Genomic DNA, 23439 nt, shown 5'->3' with positions numbered 1-23439 from the left:
TCGACCCTAAGCCATTCCAGCCTGTCAAAGTGGGAAGGGGTGAGGTGGGTTCGGGGGGTGAGGCCAAGTAGGAGCCTGACCAGTTTGTTTTGGGATGTCTGGAGCCTAGTTTTAAGGGCCTTTGAGGTGCTGTGGTACCAGGAGGTGCATGCATAGTCAAAGAAACCTTGTACGAGGGCTCCTGTTAAGGTCTTCAAGGTGTTTTCTTTTACCAGTGAGGAGATCCTGTAAAGGAATCTTGTAATTTGGTTGACTTTTTTGATTACGTTGGTGGCCATTTTATCACCGGAAAGATTAGCCTCCAGGATAGAACCTAGGTAGGTAATTTCATCTTTACGTGTGATAACATTGTCACCCACTCTAACCAAGAAGCCATTTGCCTTGCGGAGATTACTATTAGATCCAAATTGGATTCAGTTTTTCCCAGGTGTAAAGAGCCAGGTGCAGATTCTACCGAGTTCAGAGCTGAGGGCCTTTTCAACCTGCAGTTTATTCCTGTCCGAGACTAGCAGTGCCGAGTCATCTGCGAACAGGAACAAGTTGCAGTCACAAGCTGATGTCATGTCGTTTAACAGTAAAGGCCCTATATGCTTCCTTGTGGAACGCCGTTCAGTTGTTACGATAACTAGTTTAAAATCGTCTTTACAAACACCTAGGTTTCAAGCGCGCTCCGGTGCGGTATTTCCGAACGCGACCTCTATCTCAATGGGATAGTTCCAATGTTTGGAACTATAGCCCATAGGCACCCGCTTTGCGGCGAGATCAAAGCGTGTCGCCACTCTCTTACTATTCCACTCGGCGCCCCATATAAGACACGCATTTGCGTGCACGTGCGCTATGCGCGCAGACATACTATTAAAACATGCAGACGTGTTTGGCCTATTTATAAAAAAGGTTTACAATGCTTAATCATATCCATAAAAGTAAATGACAAGTCAAAAAACATATTTTTGCCCTAAAAAACATTTTTAGACGTGAGGTAATATCATGATTCATATAGCCAGATTACAATCGCGTAGCCTGGTACCCATGCAGGTACCCCAAAGGACCCCTGGGGGACCCTGGTAGGGCATGAACCCTGAACCCATTGTTCACCAGTGTTTAAGTTCACATAAGGTAGAGCCTATAGATCCCATCGCCCGGGGGTTAGAGGCAACCGCAACTCATACAAAAGAAGACGTCTGAGCTCTGACGTCTGAACCGAGGCTGTGGCTGCGGCCAGCGATTTGATGTAAGCTCCTATGTGTAAGATGACCATCTCTGAGTTTATTTTATTTTATACATTACATAGAATAGATGCTTTCTCACTCTCAGGCCGGGGGACCATTGAAGGGGCACCCGGCCGCCACCCAGTGGGGTGGCTTGCTAGTTCCCTAACTGAACTTCGACCAATGTGTGCCTGCCTGACAAGCACCAAGCCAATCACAGTGCATGGCCGTCCCTCTGAGCTATAGGATATAGACTTCTACCTTTACACGATCGTTGCTCCCGTCTTTGATTTCTTCCTTCCCGTTCTAGCTGACTCCCGGAGAAGCAGCACGCGTCACCTTCCACCGGCCCGGGTCATCCTCATCCACCAGACCACCACCACCAACGACCAACAGAACAGTAGGTAATATTAACGGGCCACTGACAGCCGGGGTGCTTGGTTCTTAGATTGAGGCAGAGTTCAGATCAAAGCAGTAATATAACATTCCTTAATGCTCCGATGGACGGACAGACGTTAGCGGGGTTGAGGCTAACATGCTAATGTTAGCTACAATGTGTGTGAGTGTCATGTCATGCCGGTGTTAGTTTCCCACAGACCTGACGTATCACATATGGATGGAAAACGGAAACAAATGGAGGATATGCATTATTATATTCGATATATGGGTCTGTTTTAATATCCGCTGCCCGTTCAGTTGTGTAAATGAGATGTCAAAAATAGAGACTACCATATGAAAAGATATAGCATGACAAGAGCTTGTATCTGTCATGGTTCACAATTGACACTCGTACTTCATGATTATGACAGTCATGTGTCAGGGCTAAGAGCTTGTAGTGCATTCATTTCTCACTTGATAGCCTTGTGATGAAACGAAACCTTTGACCCCCCCCCCCCCCCCCCACACACACACACACCATTTTCCACTACAAAATGACATTTGTGATGATTTGATTGAAATAAGAGCGCCCCTCACTTCACACGGGTGTGATTTTAATTATGAAATCAACAAATATAGTGTTGAGGGCACTCGGCAGACTGAACTAAAAGGCAAAGGGGCGCTCCTCGGAGGGCAGATCCCCACCAGGTCGGGTTGCCTAATGCCAGGGACCATAAACATTGGAAGTCAGCCCCCCACTGAATAATTAAAGGTAGGGTAAGTGATATTTATATATTTTTAAAAGGTTTTTTTCTACAAGAGATGTAAACAAATAATAATTTTTCGCGCGATTGAAGAAGAGATGTACCGTTCGCCCCGCACAGTGGGTAACACCGCTAAATCGGTATGGAACGCTCAGAATGAACATTTTATTTATTTTTTCCCCGCTTCCAGGGATCGGTGGTAAAAGACTGCTTGTCTGGAATTCGCCTTTAAGCCCTAGCACTTCAGTGGCTAAGCCAGCGTAGTGTGTGTGAACCCTTTTGCGTCACGTGATTTCTTTCTACGTCCACTTTTAGACAGAGACCCACCCTTGGTGACGCCCCGCGTGTCTGATTGGCCAGAGCTTGTTGTCAGATGATGCCCTGTGACAGATGATGACAGATACACGCGCAGCGTTACTTTCTAACTTTCAGTGTAAATTTGTAGAATGAGACAGAATGTCGTAGTATTCGAAAGGAACAGATGACGCTCCAGAATTAAAGGCAAACGAATATTGTTTATGCGGTTTGCTTTGATTGAATGAATTGTGATTCGATCTGGGTGTTCTAATAAATAAAGTGTTTGTGGTGATTAGCGTGTGTCCGTATTTACTAATATTGTTTACGCGGTTTGCTTTGATTGAATTGTGATTTGATCACAATGTTGGGTGTTCTAATAAATAGGCTACAGTGTTTGTGTTGATTAGCGTGTGTCCGTATTCGGTCTATGCCATAATGTGAATACGGTGAATACTACAAAGGATACGCTAGGATTCTCCCTACTTCCTCTACTCTTCTTTTGACAGTAGCTAGCCAATAAGAGGGTTAGCGGCCAATCAGAGGCAGGCGGGCCGTGCGCGGCGTCACCAAGGGCGGGTCTCTGTCTAAAAGCGGACGTAGAAAGAAATCACGCTTTCGCGTCCCTTACAATCTGTGTGTTCACGTGAGGTAAACAAAGATGGCGGCTCCCTGTAGGCTGTGGCGAAATTGGTACTCCTGGCTGTTTCCGATAGCTTTTCACTTGCAATTCCGTTAAGAAATGATTACCTGCAATATCTGTACAATGGACTTCGCTAGGCTTTGGATAAATTCCACAATGTAAAGCGGGAGCATTTGAAGAGCAGGGATGTTGCATTAATTATCCAGTAGACCTCGTTATGGCTTCGTTAGCTTTCTAGGCGTAAAGGAAGCAAGAAACGCTGAGTGCTGGATACAGTAGGCAGGCAGTACACCAGATCCGAGCACTAGGTATCAAGGTAGCTCCCCACCAGCGGTGGTAAGTAGTCACCCTTTAAATTACAGAATCTATAACCACAAAATCGGCCAAAATCTGCATTTTTCAACGCGTGTGCACACATTTTTCGGTGCGTTGAAACCTCCCCACATAATCAGGTTCTGGCTAGGGGAAACATAGCCTGGCCCAGCCAGCGTGTGTTCTGGTCTAGAGGGGCGGGTCTTGGAGCAAGCGCTGGATAATATTGGTTCACCGATCAGACCACCCCCCCTCCGCCCCTCCCCTCCCTGGTAGAAAACAGTGGAGAATACTGATGTCTCGCCTCTCTGCACTGTAGTTCACTTCCACTCCTAGACCAGGAAATGTCTCACGCTCCCCCAGGCTTTCATTTTTATTTAGCCGTAGCGACCGAAAATAAAATCCTGGGTACCGAGGCTAGGGTTCAGTCACAGGGGTCTCTCTCAATCTCTTTAATGAACAGAACATACATTTTCAACTCAAGTAGGTGACACAATTTAAGCCAATCAGGAGAGTACCCATTTATCCGCTTCATTTTCATAGTAACAGTTCTTGTGTGCTCATTTCTTTGTGACTTCCAATTTCACTTGTTTATTCTGTATCCTGACTGAGTTCTCTATCCTGAAAGGATCAAATTAGTTATGGATTAAGTAATTATCCCGACCTGAAAATGCATTTAATTAGCTGGAGAGACATGGAGACTCATGTGAGTCCTGTTACTGAACCAAGACGGAACACACAATAGCAAAATGAGTAATATCAGAAATCACTTACCCTACCTTAAGTGGTCTAATGATACACTCACTCAAGTCAATTACCATGTGATGGACTCATGAGAGAAGTCCACTGGCCTATTTTCTAGGGCAATCAAGTGTAAATGTTATAATAATCTTCAAAATAATGCTTAAGCAATCACTACATTGAGCAATCACTGCACAGTAAAATACTGAGTGTTGGGCCACTTGAGTACCCATGTGAATTATGGCTATTCAGTCTTTCAGTTTAGTCAAAGTGATTTACATTATATTTTATGAGTTTTTAAATGTAACTTTCTCTCTTCTCATGCTCACAGAATTGGACAAGTGAGTATCGTTTTACATTGACATAACCTACTGAACTAACTATAGCCGTAACTTGATATGAATTTATCCTGCAATGTATTATCCTGCAATGTATGCTATGTGCAATTTCCTTTTGTAAGGTAGTGATTGTTTAATCTCTCCCTCACATGGCTTGCGGTTGAATGGATGAAAAGAACTTATTGAGCATTTCACTTTGATATTAGCTTGATCTCAATACTTTTGGCAAAGAAGGTGAGTCAGAAGCTTTGTAACCACTGCCTCCCCAAAGACAGGAAATGACTTCCCGAAATAGTAGCCGGGTAGCCACAGGCCCAAAAAGCTCAAGGAATAGACATTAACTTGTGATGTCATGATATACTTTTTATTTGTGTTTTTATTTTAATTCACTTGGTCATTAAGGTCCGCAGAATGAGAGGTCTGCTCTGCCAGAAATATCGCAAAAAAAAGTTATGGACATTTTTGTATACCACACCATAGACAACCATTAAGGCAAAATTTCATCATACTTTAAAGGACCACTTCACCACTTTTCAACCTAACTTCATATAATAGGTCCTCACTAATAATCATGATAAAATGGCACGATTTTTTTCTACTCAGTCTGTGTCTCATAGGAGGGCTGTGGGCAGTTTAGAAACCGTCTTCCAGTGACATCATCATTAGGCAGATTCATTTTTAAACAAGATTTTTTTACAAAAATGTTTAGATTTTCATTATCGTGAGAACGATGGCTTCCATTTTCGCATTGCAACTTTTCAGGACTAGAAAGCCTGCAGTTTTTATTAGCTTGTATTCCCCATCGATGATGTCACTGGAAGACGGTTTCTGACTTGCCCACAGCCCTCCTATGAGACACAGACCGAGTAGAAACAAATTGCGCCATTTTTTTCATGATTATTAGTGAGGACCTATTATATGAAGATGGGTTGAAAAGTGGTGAAGTGGTCCTTTAAGTAGCATTTGACATGTCAAACTAGGGGGTTTTCATGATTCCGAAAATCCATTCCAAGCATTAGTTTTGCACGAAAAACACTCCTTGGCCTAAATTCAGCCATATCCACTTGGCCGTTTTTAGGCCAAGGAGTGTTTTTGTGCAAAACTAATGCTTGGAATGGATTCAGAATAATGAAAACCCCCTCGTTTGACATGTCACATGCTACTTAAAGTCTGATGAAATGTTGCCTTATATTGGTTGTCTATGGTGTGGTATACAAAAATGATCATAACTTTTTTTCGCAATATTTCCGGCAGAGCAGACCTCTCATTCTGTGGACCTTAATGACCAAATTAATAGACAAAAATCATACCCGTGTCGGGCCGTGTGAAGTGAGGGGCGCTAATATATTAAAGTCTAACTCATGTTGATATAAAACAAACGGTGCTGACACAAACATTAAATGCCATTAACAATAAGGAGACAATATGACATAATGAGGCACATTATGTCATATTGCGCCCCTCAAACACACAAATAAAAAAATAAAGTATGTCATCACAGGCTCCCCGGCTATAGTATTTTGATTAAAATACTGTCTAAACCCATTGTAGTGTGACTGTGTCACACATGGTGAACCACTTGGGGAATACATTTCCTGTATCTCTGTGGACCTCTCTACCATTATAAAAATGCATGCCTTGTTGCCAGTGTATGACTTGGCTATGATCTTGGGTTACAATAGCCTCAGTTTGAAATGCTTGTGAGCATGTCGGTGCTGTCATATCCATGCAATCAGTTATTCATTCCTTTTACTCTAAATGCTTTAATTGTTTGCATGCGTATTTCCCCCCTTTAGTTTTCTTCTTAAAGATTTGTCAATAACACTTGGTTAAAGGAATGAATTTGGAAAGCTAAAACAGAATCCAGTGTTTCCCCTAGGTGGTGTTCACAAATCAAGGAGCGGAACTATGCCATTGTTAAATGAATATAGTGGAAACAGTGGAATATTTACGGGTTCATTTAAGTAATGCAAAAGGGGACAATCAGCAAATTTTACAAATCCTGTCTAACCACTAATGTCAATTGAAATTCCATCATTTGACTTATCCAGGCTACACTGAAGTAAGAGTTGATGTGATATTATTAATCTATAGGCAAAGGCCTCTTTGTCATACTAAGACCTTATAGAGCCGTGTTATTTTGCTAACTTGATTTTTAATTTATTGTAAAATGTCAACATTTGCTCAGGAGTAGGGACATAAAAAATGAATGGAATTTCATTAAGAGAAGTACATTCACTTCATTGTCCATTTGTAGGACAAACGGAAGATATAAATAAATATAATAAAGTGTGTATTCTGGTCAAAGATGCGGCAACTCGTTTATTGCTGCTTCGACATTTCGATCACTTGTATCTTCAGTATCTGAGTGGGAACATTTTAAGTGTACAGACGTTTTATTCCGTTCAATTTGGTTTCTCAACGTTCTTTGGGCATACTGTATTTTCTTTTTGTAATAACAATGTAATAACGTTCTTCAACATTGACCTGTATTCATAGAAAAGGTTTTGAAATTGAAATCATACATTTGAAGTGTCAATTCGAATTGGTTTATGCAATGGTTTCATTGTGATGTTTCCATTAGTCGACGTTTGCTTTCTGTTGACAGTTGTAATACTGCATGCACAATTTTTGACAGTTTTTGTTTTTTTTTTCGTTCTCAATATTTAAGTAAAATTTATCTTATTAAACTTGCACCTTGCGTGCTTGGCTTATTGGGACCTTAAAAGATCTTAACTTTGGATAAAGCATTGCAGTGGATGGATTTGTGCTCCAATTACCTTACCTTCCACTTTCTTTACAGCACATTTGCATGGTGTTTTTAGTTTGATTCCTTCTCAAAAGTCTTGCATGCTGCTTTATGTGTTCCTCTGGGATTGATACTTTGACTCAACTGCTCTACAGTGTAACTTACAAAGAATTTGTTTTGAAATTCCTGCAGTGAGTCTAATGAATGAATCCCTGTTTGTTTCTAAACTCCTCTGTAATTAATACAATAGTCTTTCCCTGTTATTCCTTTCTTTCTTCTGCAACGGATCGAAGATGATGCCTCAGGAAAACCTGCAGTGCTCTGAGCATGAACTGCCGATTGGCCACTGTCTGGACTGCTCCACTGAGGTAGAGGCGGGAGGTAGGAAGAACGCTGATTCGTGCCACAGAAATGGAGAAACGGCATCCTCCTCTCCAGAGAGTGGCAGCTTGAATGGGGATGGCAAGCGCAGCGGGAAAAGCCGCCGCCGTCGTAAACGTGGTCTTAACCCTGAGAGCTGCTCCGAGGGGTTGAAAGCTGAAGGGAAGGTCACGTCTGAAGAGAAACCAGATCAGGGGACTAGCCAGCTGACCGACCCCTGCTCATCTCTGCTTGGCCTGCAGTCAGAGTGTGCATCTGTGTGGTTTGAACATAGCATCTATGAGCAGGCGGAAAGCCTATATCAGTCTTGGTTGGCACGCACTTCCACCACTCCGATAAACGGATCATCTCCAGCCGCAGAGAATCACCCTAATACTCAAACCACTACATCTCCCTCTCCGCCACGGCCGGCCTGTAGTCATGCTGAACAGGTGGCCTGTCATCACATGGTGCAGGAAGTGTGGGTGAACAAACCATCTTTTGACCATGCAGAGCGGTGCTTTGTGCAAGAGTCCCTGCAGCTGTCCATTCCAAACTCCCTGCATCTTCCATCCCCATCTAATCACCGCATCTCACCTGCGACACCCGATGAGGGATATCAGTCTCTGGCTCCAACGCCCGCCACCCCGAACTTGCAAGTGGGTGCCGCTCCAGTCACTCGGCAGCCCATCAACGGATTACCCCGTGTCCCGGTGGATCTCCTCAGAGACGTGTGGCTAGAGAAACCTCTTTATGACCATGCCGAGGCCACCTTCTACCAGAACCTCTACGGCAACAATTCCTCAAAACCACGGACGAGCTCACCCTCGACCTCCAGAAGTAGTGACCATCCTCAGAGCCTTGTAGAAGAGGAAGAGGAGGAGGAGGAGGCTGAAGTGGTGGTAGAGGATGAGAAACGGGTGGTTCTGCAGGGCAAGGCTGAAGTCTTCCACGCTCTGCACCCTATCCAGGAGGAGGAGGAGCCTGCTGAGATCACAGAGGCGGAAGATCGACCGGTGGAAGGAGTCTGCCACTTCCTTCACCCGGACAGTGAGAAGGTGTGGTTGGACAAATGGCGCTACGATGCTGCAGAGAGCCGCTTCCACGGTCACTGTGGGAATCGTGCCGTGGTGGTGAAGGGGGCTCGAGGGCCAGATGCCAGGGTTTCGTCGGCTGCCTCCACCAGCCCTAAGAGGGTCAAGTATGACTAAGTCCTGGAGAATGGAGCCCCTCCAAGCACTTCCAAGTTCCTCTTTAGGCTTTTAAATGCATTTTATTTTATTTTATTTATTTTATTGTGTGTATGACATTTCTTTTTTTTATTTGTTATTTGAGTCTACATTCCTTTCGTCTCATCTGCATCAACATTTTTTGGCATTGTGTGAATGTTCTTGAGTTACTTTTGTGTTTTATCTTAATAGCTTATTTGAAGGGAGTCTGATTTGGAAGAGTATACATTAGATAAATACATAAAAATGTGTGCAGTCATGCCATTCAAAATATTGTTCCCTTTCCCTAATGAAAGGGATTGTTCATTGTTGTGTATTTATGAGGATTGGAGATTAACCTCTAGCTTACTCGATTAACGTATCATGATTCTTTATTATGTAAACTGTGTTTCTAAAACATCCTTCTCTTATCCTCCCTCTTTCTCTCTTCTGCAGCGCCATGAGTGCAGTAGACTTCCTCGCTCAGGATAGGATCTGGTTTGATAAACCCCGTTATGATGAGGCAGAGAGACGCTTCTATGAGCACATGAATGGCTCCACACAACCAACACAGGTTACTACATATTTTTAGCCCAGTTTCTACCCTTCTATGTTTCATCTTACCACACATTGCGCCGTACAATTGGTGCCCATTTCTGCATTTCCTTTGAATCCCTTTTGTAAGAGCTTGGAAATACAAAACGGTATAGGAAAACATAAGTGACTATATTCATGGTCTCTTGAGATTACAATTTTTGTGTAAAGAATGGATGAAGTAATGTCTTGTATCTCATTCAGGAACTGGGAGCTAACACCATTTTGCAAGACATAGCTCGGGCTAGGGAGAACATTCAGAAGTCCCTGGCAGGAGTAAGTATAGACTACAGACTGTGTAAAATATTAACCTGTTCATTTCCCATCATTCATCCATTCAATGTAGACTGAAATGCATTAGCTGAGTCTCTGTAGCATCCGGCTGTATCAGGCCAGGTGTATCCTGCTATGAAGTTAGACCGCGGTCAAAACAATGATGATGAAGTTAGAGCTACGTGTCAACTCACTGTGATATTGTACAAGTCCCCACATAAAACAAATTAAGCAAACACTACCTTACATTAGGAAACGCAGCATTTAAAAACATACATACACAAGGAAAGTACAAAGGTGTAAAGTGCATCTACATAATTTAGCAGCGTAAGAGCGATACGGATTTGTAACTAAAGTAACTTGTGCATAAGGTGCAGTATTGCTTTCAAATAATACAGGATTCAAGTAATACAGGATACACTGTCAAGTGCACTACACTATTAGACTACACATGGTCACAGATTTGGTTGTCGAGTAACCATTTTTGTCAGGTGAAACCTGACTAATCGCTCATGAAATGTAGACGACATCGTCATCACCTAGTCATACTGACAGCCTGATTGGCTGCCACACACACTGCCTAAGCCATTGGGAGTTAAGTATGATTGCCTGCCTCCTAAGCTATGCCACACCTTATATATTTATGCTCTTAAGTGCCACACGCACCGCGAAAGGGCTGATTTCCACACCATAGTGAGCAAGCTTTACCACCGCACCCTCGACACAACAACCGCTGCACAATAAAACACAGTCATTGAACCACGCACAGAATGTCGGAAACTAACGCAAACAATGGCCGTGAGGTTGTGGCACACAAACCTACACGTTACTAAAATAATAATCATACTAATATGGGGGGTGGGGCGGGTAGAACACAACGGAGACAGCATTTCTTTCACCTGACAAATATCACTATGTGATTATTTCTTGTTTTAGATTGTACTTAAAGGATGGAAATGACGGACAATCTCTTATTGTCAGAGGTAGGTCATTCCAGATTGAACAGCCCTGAACTGAAAGTATGTTTTACCAAAAGCGGTTTGCCGTTACGGCACTTCGCAGTCCCCTCTAGCGGTTACATTACTGTGGTGATATGAGTGGGGTTTCCTATCGCACTCTTATATAGCTGTTCAATGGGTTTTAGAATCGTTATACCTGTGCAAGACCAGTTTGTGAAACAATATTGAACGTGTAATAGGATCACGCATTGGAGATAATATTTAGCAGCACTAACTGTCGGGAAGGGTCTAATTTGTTTAAAGTTTTGAAGGTTGAATTTGATTGTGTTTGAAACTTTTTTCACATGGTTTTTAAAGGTTAGGGTTGAGTCTAACATGACCCCGAGGTACTTGAACTCTGACACAAGTTCAAGTTCCTCCCCACCCCGAAACACATTTGATGACTCTAGCACAACTCGTCTTTTGTAAAAAGCAATGCAGACAGTCCTTTTTGCGTTCAAGAGCAGACATGAATCTATAAGCCGATCTTGAACACTGGTCAGAACAGAGGTTAAGACTGTTGACCCTTGACACATGATACCCTTTACACTTACACACTGCTTTCTATTTGATGGGTATGAGCTAAACCACTGGATGGCCTCTGGGGAAAGGTTGAAAATTGAAATGCATTAGTTTGGACAAGAGGACCTGATGGCTGACTTGTCCAAAGCACATTTCACCCACATTTCACCCTTTCTGTAAATAGACAGTTTGCCGACTCAGTGGAGTGGAAGGCCCGAAAGCCAAACTGCATAGGATGCAGTGGGGTGTGACTTTTGTCTAGGTGTTTGATTATAGACTTGACAATCCACTTTCCATCCACTGCTGCTGTGAGAACTAACAAATGAGCATGTGCTATGCATATAGGTTTAAGCTCTTTGTTTGACTGGTAGATTAGTTCCTGATACTATATTTTGACAGACCTTTATGGACCCAAGTGAAATCCAATTGTCACAGCAGCACCGGAGCAGGATAAATTGATATAATATATATATTGTTTATATTTTATTAAAGGTGTTTGCTGAAGGTGGTGAATGCTTCACTTTCCCTGCCTGTACGTATTTTGACATCAATCTTAATTATGCTTGTCCCTTGAACCAAATGTGCAAAAAGCTGGTGACGCCTTGTGCATTTGACTGTGCAGTACTCACTAGAGCACAGATCTCTGCCAGGATGCATGCCATAATAGTACTGTCTGACGATGTAATGTCAAATCCTCTCCATTTATCTCTGTTGTGCACTCTCTCTGTATGCATCAGGACGGTGCTGTGTGAAACAGACGCAGTGTCTGTCATTGTGATCTTCAGAAATCTCTCTAATAACAACAAAACGAATTAACTATGTTGACAAGACTATGTTGGTGTAACTAAGAGATTTGCTGGATGTTTCACATGCTTCTACAGTATTACCAATCAACCAGTATGCATTATACAGTAGTTGCCTGCTCGCAGCTGATGGGTCAGGGGCTACTAGTAGTGTAGGTTCCATACACCTGACGTATAGCTTGCAACCGATTGGCTATGTCCTTGCAGACATGTGTTTTATTTGGCTGGAGGGACATTATTGTAGTACACAGCAACACTGGAGGATTTGATCTCCCTTGTTCTCCCTCTGACTGGTTCCTTGATTGGGGATGATGTTGATGAACTTATTTGCAAAGCTAAACAAACCGGGGAGGATATCATATATGTCAATTATTTGCAAGCTAACTGACATTGACATCAGTCAGTATTGGCAAGTGTAACAAGACGGTATACAAAATGTATACTGTCTGCAGTATATATTCTGGCATATCCCCATAATGAAAACAAGTAAGTAAGTATAATCATGTTGCAATACTCGAGGTGATGGCCTTCTATTACTAATAGTGCTGATTATAACTTCACACCCCAAATGTAAATGCTACTTCCTTTCCTCGGTTACCCTCTGAAGACATTTCCGTATTTGTTTTACACTGCAGTTTCTCTCCTTGGTTCTGAAAATACTTTGTAGTTCATTCAATCCTGTTCCTCCTTCCCTCCCTCTTACCCTGGTTTCTTCTTTTACCTGAAACCACCTCCCCAGCTGAAGTCTACACTGTTTAGCAGAGTGTCTGGTCAACCTTCCCTGAGCCTCCAATCCCAGCTCGTAAGTTTCCCACCCCAACTTGTGTGTCACTGGAACCACCTCTGCTAACAGCCTCTCTCATGTTGGCCCCCTGTGGGCCTGCCAGTCACCCACGTTTCCAGTCGCTTGGAATAAATTACCTGGCGTGGAGTGTGGTGGGCCCCATCCCTGTAGTTCTCCCAACTCATAACCTTTCCACTTGTCTTCATCAGGGTCCATCCTTGGCTACTGTATTTCTACCTCAACCGCCTGGCTTTAGTTGCTGGTGAGAAGGACGTTGGTTGTGTGGTGTTGCGTTCACGTCTGGCTTGTATGTTGGATTTGAAGAGTGTACTAACTCGAGTTTGGCCACTAGATGTCATTGGCGCTCTGTAATACATTGAACCTTACTTTCCACTCTTTTGTTTATTTCCACAGCAGAGCTCTGGCAGCGGGGCAGGAGATCAAGCTGAATTTATTTCTCGTATCAAGAGCCTGGAGCTCGAGAACAACAGCCTGCACCAAGGTTGGTCTGTTGACATGCATTCATCTTCATATTCATATTTCAGTCAAATGTAGTCGCCCTTAGTCAGATCAACTAAAATATCTTTTGCATCCCACATGATCTGGCTGACTCGTCTTGCGCTGTGTGACCAGTGGTGGATAACTTGAGGTCAGCACTTTCCAAACTAGAATGTCGAGTAGCAGTTCTGGAGAAATCCCCTGTTGCAGTAACCCCAGCTCTAGCTCAAGCAGCCCCCTGCACAAACGTAAGTCTCTCCCTCCATCAGAAGAAAGAGCTGGGCTGTCATGCATTTTGGTCTGTTTTGTGACTGTAAGACATTTTACTCATTCAATATGTTCAGGGCACCACAGCCCAGGAGCAGAGAACCAGTGCACCAGTTGAAGAGGATGAAAATGATGATGACATTGACCTATTCGGTAGTGATGAGGAAGATCCAGAGGCAGAAAGGCTCAAAGAACAGCGGCTGAAAGAGTATGCAGAAAGGAAGGCCAAGAAACCTACACTCATCGCCAAGTCCGCCATCTTATTGGATGTCAAGCCTGTATGTTTGTCTCTTGTCCTACAAGGTTGAGTGTGTTATTTGTGGAGGTACAGCACTTTTGTTTTAGAAGGAAATGTTGATTGAAGGTGGGTGATATGTAGCAGGGAGACCAAACTTCCTCTGCTCTTCCTATACAGAATTTCTGCTCGGCCAGGGGAAATATTGTGCTTCAGGCAAAATGGCAATGCTGTGAATTGATGCAGGGCATGCCAGCCACCCTTTCGGAAACAATTTGAACCTTTCACAGTGATAGTTTTGGTATCTGTTCCGCTTTTTGAGCAGCAAATCTGACAATGTCGGATAAAAAAATCCATCAAATCGGGATTAACTAAGTCGTTTATTAAACCCCCAAATGACTTTTCCCTAAATTACTCACGACATAATTTTTGTCACATTCCTTATGGTGGAATCGCCCAGGTGGAGCCTGCAGAACCATTGCGGCTCAAGAATCCACCACTCCTGAATGAAGTGTCTGGTGCTGGGAGTCTGGTGCAACGCACAGGTCCTCGCTGTACTCCTGGTGAGAGCAGGAGTGGACCTGGTGAAACGTAGGATGGGCCCGGACAGGAGGCAACCCACAGAGCCTAGTCCCTCCACATGCCAGAATTGTACCTCTCAGTCCCGGCATAGTAGTTCCGGAGTGGTTCCAACGGATTGTGTGGCCCTGGTCTTTCCTTAGTGGTTCTGATCGAGGGTAGCTACTGGGACATAAGTCGGGACTTGATCACCCCGGCTGGGTCACCTGAGTGAGGTGTATTATGTTAGTGATACCCGAAACCCCGATTACCTTGGGATACATCACTGAGGATACGTCCCAGTTGCATCCATGCGATGTATTTTCGTTCGTTATGGTGAATGAAGAATCCAAAAATAAGATAAGAAGAAATCACACCCGTGTGAAGTGAGGGGTGCTCTTATCATCATACATCATATATTTTGTTTTTGGATTCATCTTTCACGGACGTGACGAAAGCAAAAATGATCACTATTCAAAGTTTTATGCACTGAATAATTGATTTTTTTTAATGACATTTTGGCGATGAAGAACTGGTTGTGAATAGCAGGCTCCTGTCTATGCCAGAATTTTACTTCCCAACCATTTGCAGCACTTCAGTCTCCAATATGAACCTGCCATGAAACGGGTGGGTTCACACTGTCAAATTATTCTCATTTTCAGTGGGATGACGAAACGGATATGGCGAAGCTGGAGGAATGTGTACGGTCAGTGCAAGCTGACGGCCTGTTATGGGGCTCATCCAAACTGGTTCCTGTGGGCTATGGCATCAAGAAGCTGCAGATTTCCTGTGTTGTGGTGGATGATAAGGTCGGGACAGATATGTTGGAAGAGGAGATCACGAAGTTTGATGAATATGTGAGTATAAGCAGTAAGCACAATCACAGCAATTGACCTTTGAAGGACCATACCACATGGTGTTAAGCCCATTTACGACTCGCATTGTAGTTAACAAATATTGCTATGGTTAAGTTGGGTAACATTTTAACAACCTAATGTAAACTTAAGGGCCTGTACAGACGAGGACGTATTCGGTGTTTCTGGGGCAAGTAATTAGCCGATCTACCCTTTTTGTCACACGGAGACGGCGTTTTGGGGGACTTTAACGGCTAATTTTGAAACTACCTTCCAGAGTGGGAAAGTTTGGAGACGCGACTTTCACGTCTCCGTGTGTACAGCGAATGCCGCCTAATTTGCTGAAACGGTGATGTCATAGTCCCCTCGCCCCTCCAAACTAACCAGTGTTAATGGTTTATTTCACCATAACCACTTACATATAAGTATCACAGCTATTTTATATTTGCACATAATGTCTATAAATCTCTTCTCCAAAAATAGCCGATCTGCAGCCCGCACGCATGCAAACCGTTGTTGAGATTGAGCAGGCATGCACGAGAGTGGAGTTGTGTGTGAGGAGCTGATCACAGATAGAGGGAAAGTGTTATATTTGGCCTATTATTTATGCTATATATTATTGACCGCGTCGCAGTCACAGTCACAGAGAGAGAGAGAGAGAGAGAGAGATGCTGCGTGTTAAAAAATAGAAGGGGCGCGCTCTCTCTCGCTCTCTCTCTCTCTCTCACACTCTCTCTCTCTCTCTCTCTCTCTCTCTCTCACACTTACTTTGTGCTTGCTGCTGTTTTCAGAAGAATTAATCCAAGGTTTGTCATATATTATGGTTTAGTAGGCATACACTTTAGCTGGTCAGTCAGTGTGTGCAGACTCAGAGAGAGAAGCAGCACTGCTCTGCTCATTAAATTGATATGACGCATATGCGCATCTGATCAAGATAATTAGTTATTTGGCAACACCTGTGTGAAATACCAACGCTTTCATATAGCCTTTAGAATAAGCTTTTTCTTTTTTTTGTGGCCGCATCTACAGGCCAGCCATGTGTACTGCATCTTTATCTTGAAAACGAAGCAGTTTACCGGTCTCGAGTGGACGTCGTACATAATTAACATAACCGCAATGTAGACGCAGTAAAGTTTTATATCGTTCACAAAACTTAGGCGGGGAACAGCCCGCGACGTCCTCGTGAAGGCAGCCCCTAAGTCTAACAATAAATCCGTTAATGGGGAAAATGCTTTGTTCATGGATATTATAAGGTTGAAGCTGTGACTAGACTGACTGACTTATTAGATGGCGGTATGCAGCGCGTCGCTACATATACGTGCAATACGCACTGCGATTAGGGCAACGCCGAGGTGTGGTGCCAAGCCGACCCTCATAATAACAATTTTCTCTGTGGCTCCGCCGCGTAATAACGTGGCCGTGTGTGTGTGTGTGTGTGTGTGTGTGTCCCGAGTGCTCACAAACGGCGAAAGTAGCTGTATCATCTGCATGAGAGAACGCAGAGCTCTTGTCGGGAGGGGGGCAGCCCAAATAATATGCGAGTAGGGCAACCAAATCGTCAGCGACGTCCCTGACTGTATGGTCCTTTAACCACAATCAATCTTGTACTAGTACCCCAGATTGTAAGCTAAAGAATGTGCCCTCTTCTTCACTGTGTTGCAGGTCCAGAGTGTTGATGTAGCAGCATTCAACAAGATATGATTACAGCACATGTTCTTCATCCCTTTTTGCTCCTCCGCTGATTGTGAAACGGTTAATAAAAGATAACTCTTGCACTTCAATGGCTTAAATGTCTTTTATTTAAAAGAGAGTTGCTTATGTGGTTTTATTGTATTTTGCCAGATCATCAATTTCAATACTTGCAGCTTATATCAATTGGGTACTACAAGCAAATTCCATTGCATTTTCTATACTAAAAAGGTATGCTAAAATACATGGTCTCTAGTTTGAACGATACGTGGATGTAGATTTCCTGATAGAAATAGTGTCAGCAATAACTAATCGTGGTCATATTTAACCAGCAGAAGAATATTATGTCCCTCTTCCCCTGTATTTGTTGACTAGATATGAGCACAAACAAAATAAAATGGCTATATACAGTACTACCTATTGCACAAGTATAAAAAATAAGTCGTCCCGAGTGTTGTCAATCTCACTACCAGAATCAGTGGCAACGTCGCTGTGTGCGTCAGCTCATCACAGGCTGACCAGCACTCGCCTGCCTGCAAATTTGCCACAGACCTAGGCTTATTATCCCACCCTCAATGTCTTCACATAATTCTAATTGTTAATATACTGTAAAAGTAAAACTCAGGCACATATAAGCCACCTCTTTTGCCCATTAGGCCCACTCTACACAACGTCATCAACCAGCGACCCGCACCTATGGTAAAATAATTCTACAGACAGGTTTCTGCGTTACACTTTTTTTCCCCCCCATGGCACTTGAGAGCTAGGCCTTTGGCCAGTCGAGCTTCTAGTCAACTGAACAGAAGATGATGGTAGATTGTGCTCCAAGCCACACGGCAGGATAGAGAGGCTGGTTAAAAGTGGCCCCAATTCTATGGAGGAGGTGGGCTTGTCCACATTTGACTGTATAGTAACACAGAAGCCCTGCTTGCTGGTCCAGGAACACCCCTATTCTGCGGGACACAGTGCTAGAAGGGACCACAACAGGCCGAGTCTCATTGTCATGGCAGTATGTGAAGGAGGATGGATTGCAGCAAAGACTCCATGAGTTTGAGTTGTGTCCTAGCCGAGATTCGTTGCCCGATCCCTGAGGATATGAGAAAATCACAGATTAAATACCAGTACCAAAGGAATACACAATACAGTACAATAACATTTGGTGTTGCTGGTCTGCTTTGTACCCTAATGCGACTATGATTTACAGACTCTCAAGCCAAGACCATTTCAAAGCACCCGTGCAGATTTAATTATTACTGGTGATGACATCAAATGTCTAAAGTGAATAAACGAGTACCTTCCTAGCAATGCACTCATAGGTGAGCCCCAGTGCCGCCTGTGAGCCTGTCCACTCAACCTCCCAGTAACTGCGGTCCACTAGTTCCTCACGACACAATGCCTGGCACCAGGTGTCAAAGCGGTCAGGGTGGTCTGGGTACACCTGTAGTTGTCCACGCCGACTGGCCATACGGTTGCTCTCAGTCAACAACAGCTCCTTGTGCATCGTGAATGTGTCCAAAGACAGAGGGCAGAAATCTGTAACAAAGTGAGTGCCATATACCGTGTCTGTTGAACAAGGACTGCCTGTATAATGGCTTTATCAGTTTTTGTTTTTCAGGGGGTGAAGGGGGTATTCTATATGTTTTGTAGGGGAAGGCATAAACTAAAGCTAACTGATTAATGTTACTCACATTGAAGGAGCTCATCTCTGTTGTCCAGAACAGGAACATGGGAAGAGATACAAGCTGCTTGCATTGTGGGAAAGTAAAAGGAAGTTATTAAGATAAAAGGAATAGTTGAAGATTATTGTTTTCACACGGTCTATTGAAATAGTGATACTGACTGGCAGGTAAAACTAAACACATGCATGTTATGTTTGCATAACGGGATACTTACCGGGCCTGGACTTGGATGTAGCCATACGCAGAACACTCACATTCTTCACTGTTAAGTTGGCAACAAACACACACACAGTTATATTCTTATACAACTTCCCTGGCATTGTATTAACACATTATTAATGATTGGAATGACAACATGAAAGTTAAATGTGAAGTTAACAACATATGAAACTTAACTGACATGCATGGGTGATCTTTGGGAACTCTCTCTGATATAAACTCTCAAGTTGCTCTCTCAGGTCTGAGATTGCCTTCCTCACTTGCCCAAAGGAGATGTGTGTGTTGACAGTAATCACTTTGGCCTCTCCAGGATGGGCTGGACCTCGGTACGACTGGCACATCTGCAACAGGATATTCCTTATTACAAGCAAACTGAAAGATTAAGTCACGAATCATTGTAATGTGTACAGGGGGGGGGGGGGGGGGGGGGCAATATAGCCGGCCCGTTACGTCACTTTAAATGTTTAATACAAACTAACTAATCAGTTAGTTTGTATTAAACATTTAAAGTGACGTAACGGGCCGGCTATATTGCCCCCCCCCCCCCTGTACACATTACAATGATTCGTGATCCTGATTTTCTGTCTAGAAATTCTTCTGGTCTCATCTCTCTTTGATGCCTCACCTGTGTTATCAAGCCCTGGTCCTGTGTGTGTGACACTTTCTCCAGTTCAGAATCTCTCCTCTTCAGCTCAGCGATCTCCTGTGTCAGATGCTGTAGCTGGGCTTCAGCTCGAGTCACCTCAGCCTTCTCCTGAGCCCTGATGATTTCCTTCATCTCAGAACGACGCCGCTCCACAAACTCCACAAGCTCTGCAAAGATCTTGCTGCTGTCCTTCACTGCTGCCTTAGCCAAATGCTATGGAAAGAAAAGAAAAGCAATAGAGTGTGTGTGTGTGTGTGTGTGTGTGTGTGTACATTCTTCTTCTTTAGACATGAGTAAATGACTGACATTACACAATATGCTACTTTACAATGAAAACTGCCCAAGATAAAACAATAGTTTGTTTTCATTGTTCTTTGTTGGCAGTAGATAAGCAGTAAGATTCATAAACGTGACATAATTAGCCTGGATCCAGCCCATAGACCCCACCCACTCTGACATAATATGATTGAACATTCCTACATTTCTTTGTACCTCAGAATCAATCCATTTTATGCGTACTCACAGAGAAGGACTTAATGGTCTCTTTCAAGTGTTGTAGCTCCGACTCCCTCTCCTGAATTCGCTGAGAAAGTTCTCTCCGTGTGTGTCCCAAAAGCCTCTGCAGGAATAAAGTTTGATAACAGTCATAGGTGTTAAGAAAAGTTGTCATTCAAGTTGACCTTACTCTTCAGCTGCTGTTAAAGTCTCATTATAGATGAACCCTGAAAATAAAGACTGGTGATTATTGTAAAATGTATTAAGTTGTAATTATTTTCTATTACAGTGATAATTATGTAATGGAGAACATAGTCTGACTTTATAATAGGGAATTGTGTGGCGTCCTTAAGTTTCAGTAAGCAGACTCACCTCCCCATCGTTTCTCTCTGGATGGACAGAGGACAAATCAAATACAGCATGCTCAAATCCTTGGTCTGCCAAGCCCCCCTCCTGGTAGAGAGGTGGGGCTGAAGGGCCATCCTCCAGCCTCACATTGCCTAGCTTCTCCAGCATATCTGCCAGCACAGTGTTTTTGCCCAGTGTGGGTCTGGGATTGAATGAGGCTCTGCACTGGGGACAACTGCAGGCCCACTGCCCCTGGTAGCTGTCCCAGTAGTCTCTCAAGCAGGTCATACAATAGCTGTGGCCACATGGGATGGTGACTGGATCCTTCAGAACTGCCAGGCAGATGGAGCAGCTAAACTGAGCTAGGTCCAAACTGAAAGAAGCCTGGGCCATTGTTTCTGGAATAAAACAGAGACCGAAACAATACTATTAGCAATGAGCTCTATTAGAAATGGCCATGTGTTGGATTAACTGCAATCCAAAAACCTACTACCAAATGATGTAGTAGGACTGGTGGTCATATCATGTGCTGCTGGCCAAAGGTGACTTCTTTCTTTTGTTCAAATAAGTCTTAAATAGATCTATTAATTTCTGATAGCAATCATTGAGTGTTTGTTCAGTAACAGGGGACTCTCTCTCTCCAGCTCTTTTAAGCAGAAAAATGCATTCAGTTCAGTTTTATCAATTTTATCCAAAAACTCATACCGGATACATGTATGATTGAAATTGGAAATAGTAGCCTACACACTGTCAAATTGAATCTGACAGATACTGATGGATTTATAATTAAGATAAAACCCATTAGGTGCATATAAAATGCAGAAGGGACAATTAAGGATTCCAAAGATATAAAGGACTGTATCATACTGAATTACTGAGCTACACAGGGCTATAACTATAAAAAAAATACTTCTAAGAAAGTATTTTAAAGTACGGAGGAATACTCCACACCACAACTAGGCAGAGAGCCTATGACCAAGTTAACCATTAGCTTTAACAGGATTACTTTAAGCAGAGAGATCAACATCTAGATGTTGATCTGAGCAGGGAATATTCTTTTAGAAAAATACCTTGTACCCAATAAAAAGATGACACCACCAGGAAGAAGGATTGTCCAGTCAGCAGATTATGATTAATGTCTATTCATTTTCAGATCAGAGAGACAGGACAGATCCACACACAGCCAAATTACAAAAAACTCTCACCCTGTGCGACAAACTGCACAGGGTTCTCTCTGACGAACAATTCATTTCAAAGGCATTAATACTGTAGAATACGTATTGTTGATACACATTTCATTGGCTGAATAGACAGTTAATTTCCACTATGCCACGCTGGCACTGCTCATTGGACCAGCACATGGCTGATGAGACTGATATTGGGACAGCTTCCTTAATTCCGTCATGGAGGGCCATAGGCCGGGAAAGCGTGGACGCTGGCGTTGCTATGGCAACCTGAAGATAACATTTCTTCCCGGCTAGCTGTGAACTCTTTACAGAGAGAAATACTCCCTGAGCAGCTATCTCTTTTCTCACTAGGCATCAAGGTCAAATACATGCAGTGTCTCAAATCAAAATAGACCTCTCAGTATTGCAAGTTAACTTTGGACGGGGGACAGACAGTGAGTCTTAACTTGGCGTCAGGCAATCCATAATATAAATGATAAAATAGGGCTGAGATGATTAGGCACGTGGATGGTGACATGACATAAATAGGATAAGGAGAACACAGTCTGGGCCAAAAGGAAACATTGACACCAGTCCACAAAAATACCAAAATAGCAGATCTACCAGATCTATCAGATACACTCTGCGGATTGGCTGACATGTTCAACCCACCAGAAAATGTATTTTCTGTTTATTAAAGACACGGCTAATACTGTAGCATTGATTCCTAAAAGAATATATAGGTTTAATTTACCAAAAGAGTTATGACTTCATTACAAAAGACCATGAAGTCATCCCAATATTGCTACACAATTAACGTTATAATGACTTAAATTGTTTACAAATGAGTCATTCAGTCATTGTATAAGTATTCAATGAATTCCACCACGGCCTTGATCATAAACTACACAGACAACACCATTTAATTCACATATTTCCCGAATAGCCGAATTTGACGTATTTTAACGACACATGATGCGCGCATACATTGCATTCATTTCATGCACAGAAACAATGAAACAAACTACCGTATAGTGTTTTGTTTGTGTACGGATTGTTACCGTGTACTAACACCCTCCAGCAGTTCACGGAATTCCCAGCCCAGCCCAGCCCAGCCCACTGAGCCCAGGCCAGATCCAGCACAGAACTTCCGTAGGACGATTGTTCAACCCTCTATGGCTCTGGTTCAAGTCAACCCACCATGGCTATGTAAAGAAGGAAAGGCCATTTATAGCCTAGCTACTGTATGTACAGTGTTCACCGTCATCAGGCTTTTCCACACGGCGGAAAAGTCTGGGACTGTTTGTAGGCTACTTTGTTTGCTCGCCAGTGGTAAACTACTGAGTGACTCAGTAGTTTTTTTGTACCCCCACCAGTCTATGAAGATCTTCAATAGTAGGCTAATGTTATTGTGGTATCAATCATGGTATGGTATTTTTGTTTTACTTACGTAAGTAAGTTGGCAGTACTGGAACACCTGGCTGACTAGCTCTGGTCCATGGCAGGCTGTCTTTGTGCAGATAGAAAATGCTAGTCTGTTGCAATGAGATGTTTCGCCAGAAGATGGCGCCAGAAAATCACTAATATAGGCTACTGATGATGAGAAACGTAAGCGACGATAAACTCACTTGCCACTCACTTTATGCATGCGCATGATCAATGATCATACCCTCTATTAGTAGGCCAACACATATAGCAGACATGGTACAGCCTACAGGTACATCCATCATGCATGTGTAACAGGGACACCTGTCCCATTTCACTATTTCAGGGTAGTGCAATGCATGCATGTCCACAATCACAGTCATCACACCCC

The 23439-nt window shown here is 43.2% G+C and overlaps 2 protein-coding genes across 7 annotated transcripts; one reads left to right on the top strand and one right to left on the bottom strand.

Annotated features, from left to right (window-relative positions):
* Positions 1–1449: 1449 nt before the first annotated feature.
* eef1db (eukaryotic translation elongation factor 1 delta b (guanine nucleotide exchange protein)) lies at positions 1450–17162 on the top strand. 3 transcript variants are annotated; one of them, XM_079506264.1, is made up of 9 exons: positions 1450–1608; positions 9452–9569; positions 9794–9865; positions 12925–12987; positions 13384–13471; positions 13603–13715; positions 13812–14012; positions 15190–15384; positions 17044–17162. In XM_079506264.1, exons 2-9 carry the CDS (start codon positions 9456–9458, stop codon positions 17080–17082), a joined length of 885 nt encoding a protein of 294 aa, XP_079362390.1. In that variant the 5' UTR covers positions 1450–1608; positions 9452–9455; the 3' UTR covers positions 17083–17162. The 3 variants fall into 3 exon arrangements, with proteins under 3 accessions (XP_079362390.1, XP_079362392.1, XP_079362391.1); XM_079506265.1 differs by having other exon boundaries at positions 1456–1612; XM_079506266.1 differs by lacking the exon at positions 12925–12987 and having other exon boundaries at positions 1451–1608.
* On the bottom strand, positions 17163–23211 carry LOC306926814 (E3 ubiquitin-protein ligase TRIM65-like). Of its 4 annotated transcripts, none has more exons than XM_079506262.1 (9): positions 23074–23211; positions 20482–20855; positions 20138–20233; positions 19594–19827; positions 19150–19309; positions 18964–19011; positions 18759–18815; positions 18365–18603; positions 17163–18157 (listed from the first exon to the last, which is right to left on the bottom strand). In XM_079506262.1, the coding sequence occupies exons 2-9, from the start codon at positions 20848–20850 to the stop codon at positions 17858–17860; spliced, it is 1503 nt and encodes a 500-aa protein (XP_079362388.1). In that variant the 5' UTR covers positions 20851–20855; positions 23074–23211; the 3' UTR covers positions 17163–17857. The 4 variants fall into 4 exon arrangements, with proteins under 4 accessions (XP_079362388.1, XP_079362386.1, XP_079362389.1 ...); XM_079506260.1 differs by lacking the exon at positions 23074–23211 and adding an exon at positions 22652–22777; XM_079506263.1 differs by lacking the exon at positions 23074–23211 and adding an exon at positions 22652–22777 and having other exon boundaries at positions 18759–18812.
* Positions 23212–23439: the final 228 nt, after the last annotated feature.

This window comes from Electrona antarctica, assembly GCF_951216825.1.
Source record: "Electrona antarctica genome assembly, chromosome: 7".
NCBI classification, from domain to species: domain Eukaryota; kingdom Metazoa; phylum Chordata; class Actinopteri; order Myctophiformes; family Myctophidae; genus Electrona; species Electrona antarctica.
The sequence above is the reverse complement of the archived record's forward strand: the minus strand, read 5'-3'. Positions and strand labels throughout refer to the sequence as shown.

What these genes read in the sequence shown, in the direction of transcription:
- LOC306926814 (XM_079506262.1), bottom strand. Translation starts at nt 20,850, where the DNA reads ATGGCCCAGGCTTCTTTCAGTTTGGACCTAGCTCAGTTTAGCTGCTCC. An exon ending in CCCAAAGATCACCCATGCAT is followed by an intron (nt 19,012 to 19,149) that starts GTCAGTTAAGTT and finishes CCAACTTAACAG; the next exon opens with TGAAGAATGTGAGTGTTCTG. An exon ending in CAGAGATGAGCTCCTTCAAT is followed by an intron (nt 18,604 to 18,758) that starts GTGAGTAACATT and finishes ACTTTGTTACAG; the next exon opens with ATTTCTGCCCTCTGTCTTTG.
- eef1db (XM_079506264.1), top strand. Translation starts at nt 9,456, where the DNA reads ATGAGTGCAGTAGACTTCCTCGCTCAGGATAGGATCTGGTTTGATAAA. An exon ending in GCTCCACACAACCAACACAG is followed by an intron (nt 9,570 to 9,793) that starts GTTACTACATAT and finishes TATCTCATTCAG; the next exon opens with GAACTGGGAGCTAACACCAT. An exon ending in AAGCAGCCCCCTGCACAAAC is followed by an intron (nt 13,716 to 13,811) that starts GTAAGTCTCTCC and finishes CAATATGTTCAG; the next exon opens with GGCACCACAGCCCAGGAGCA.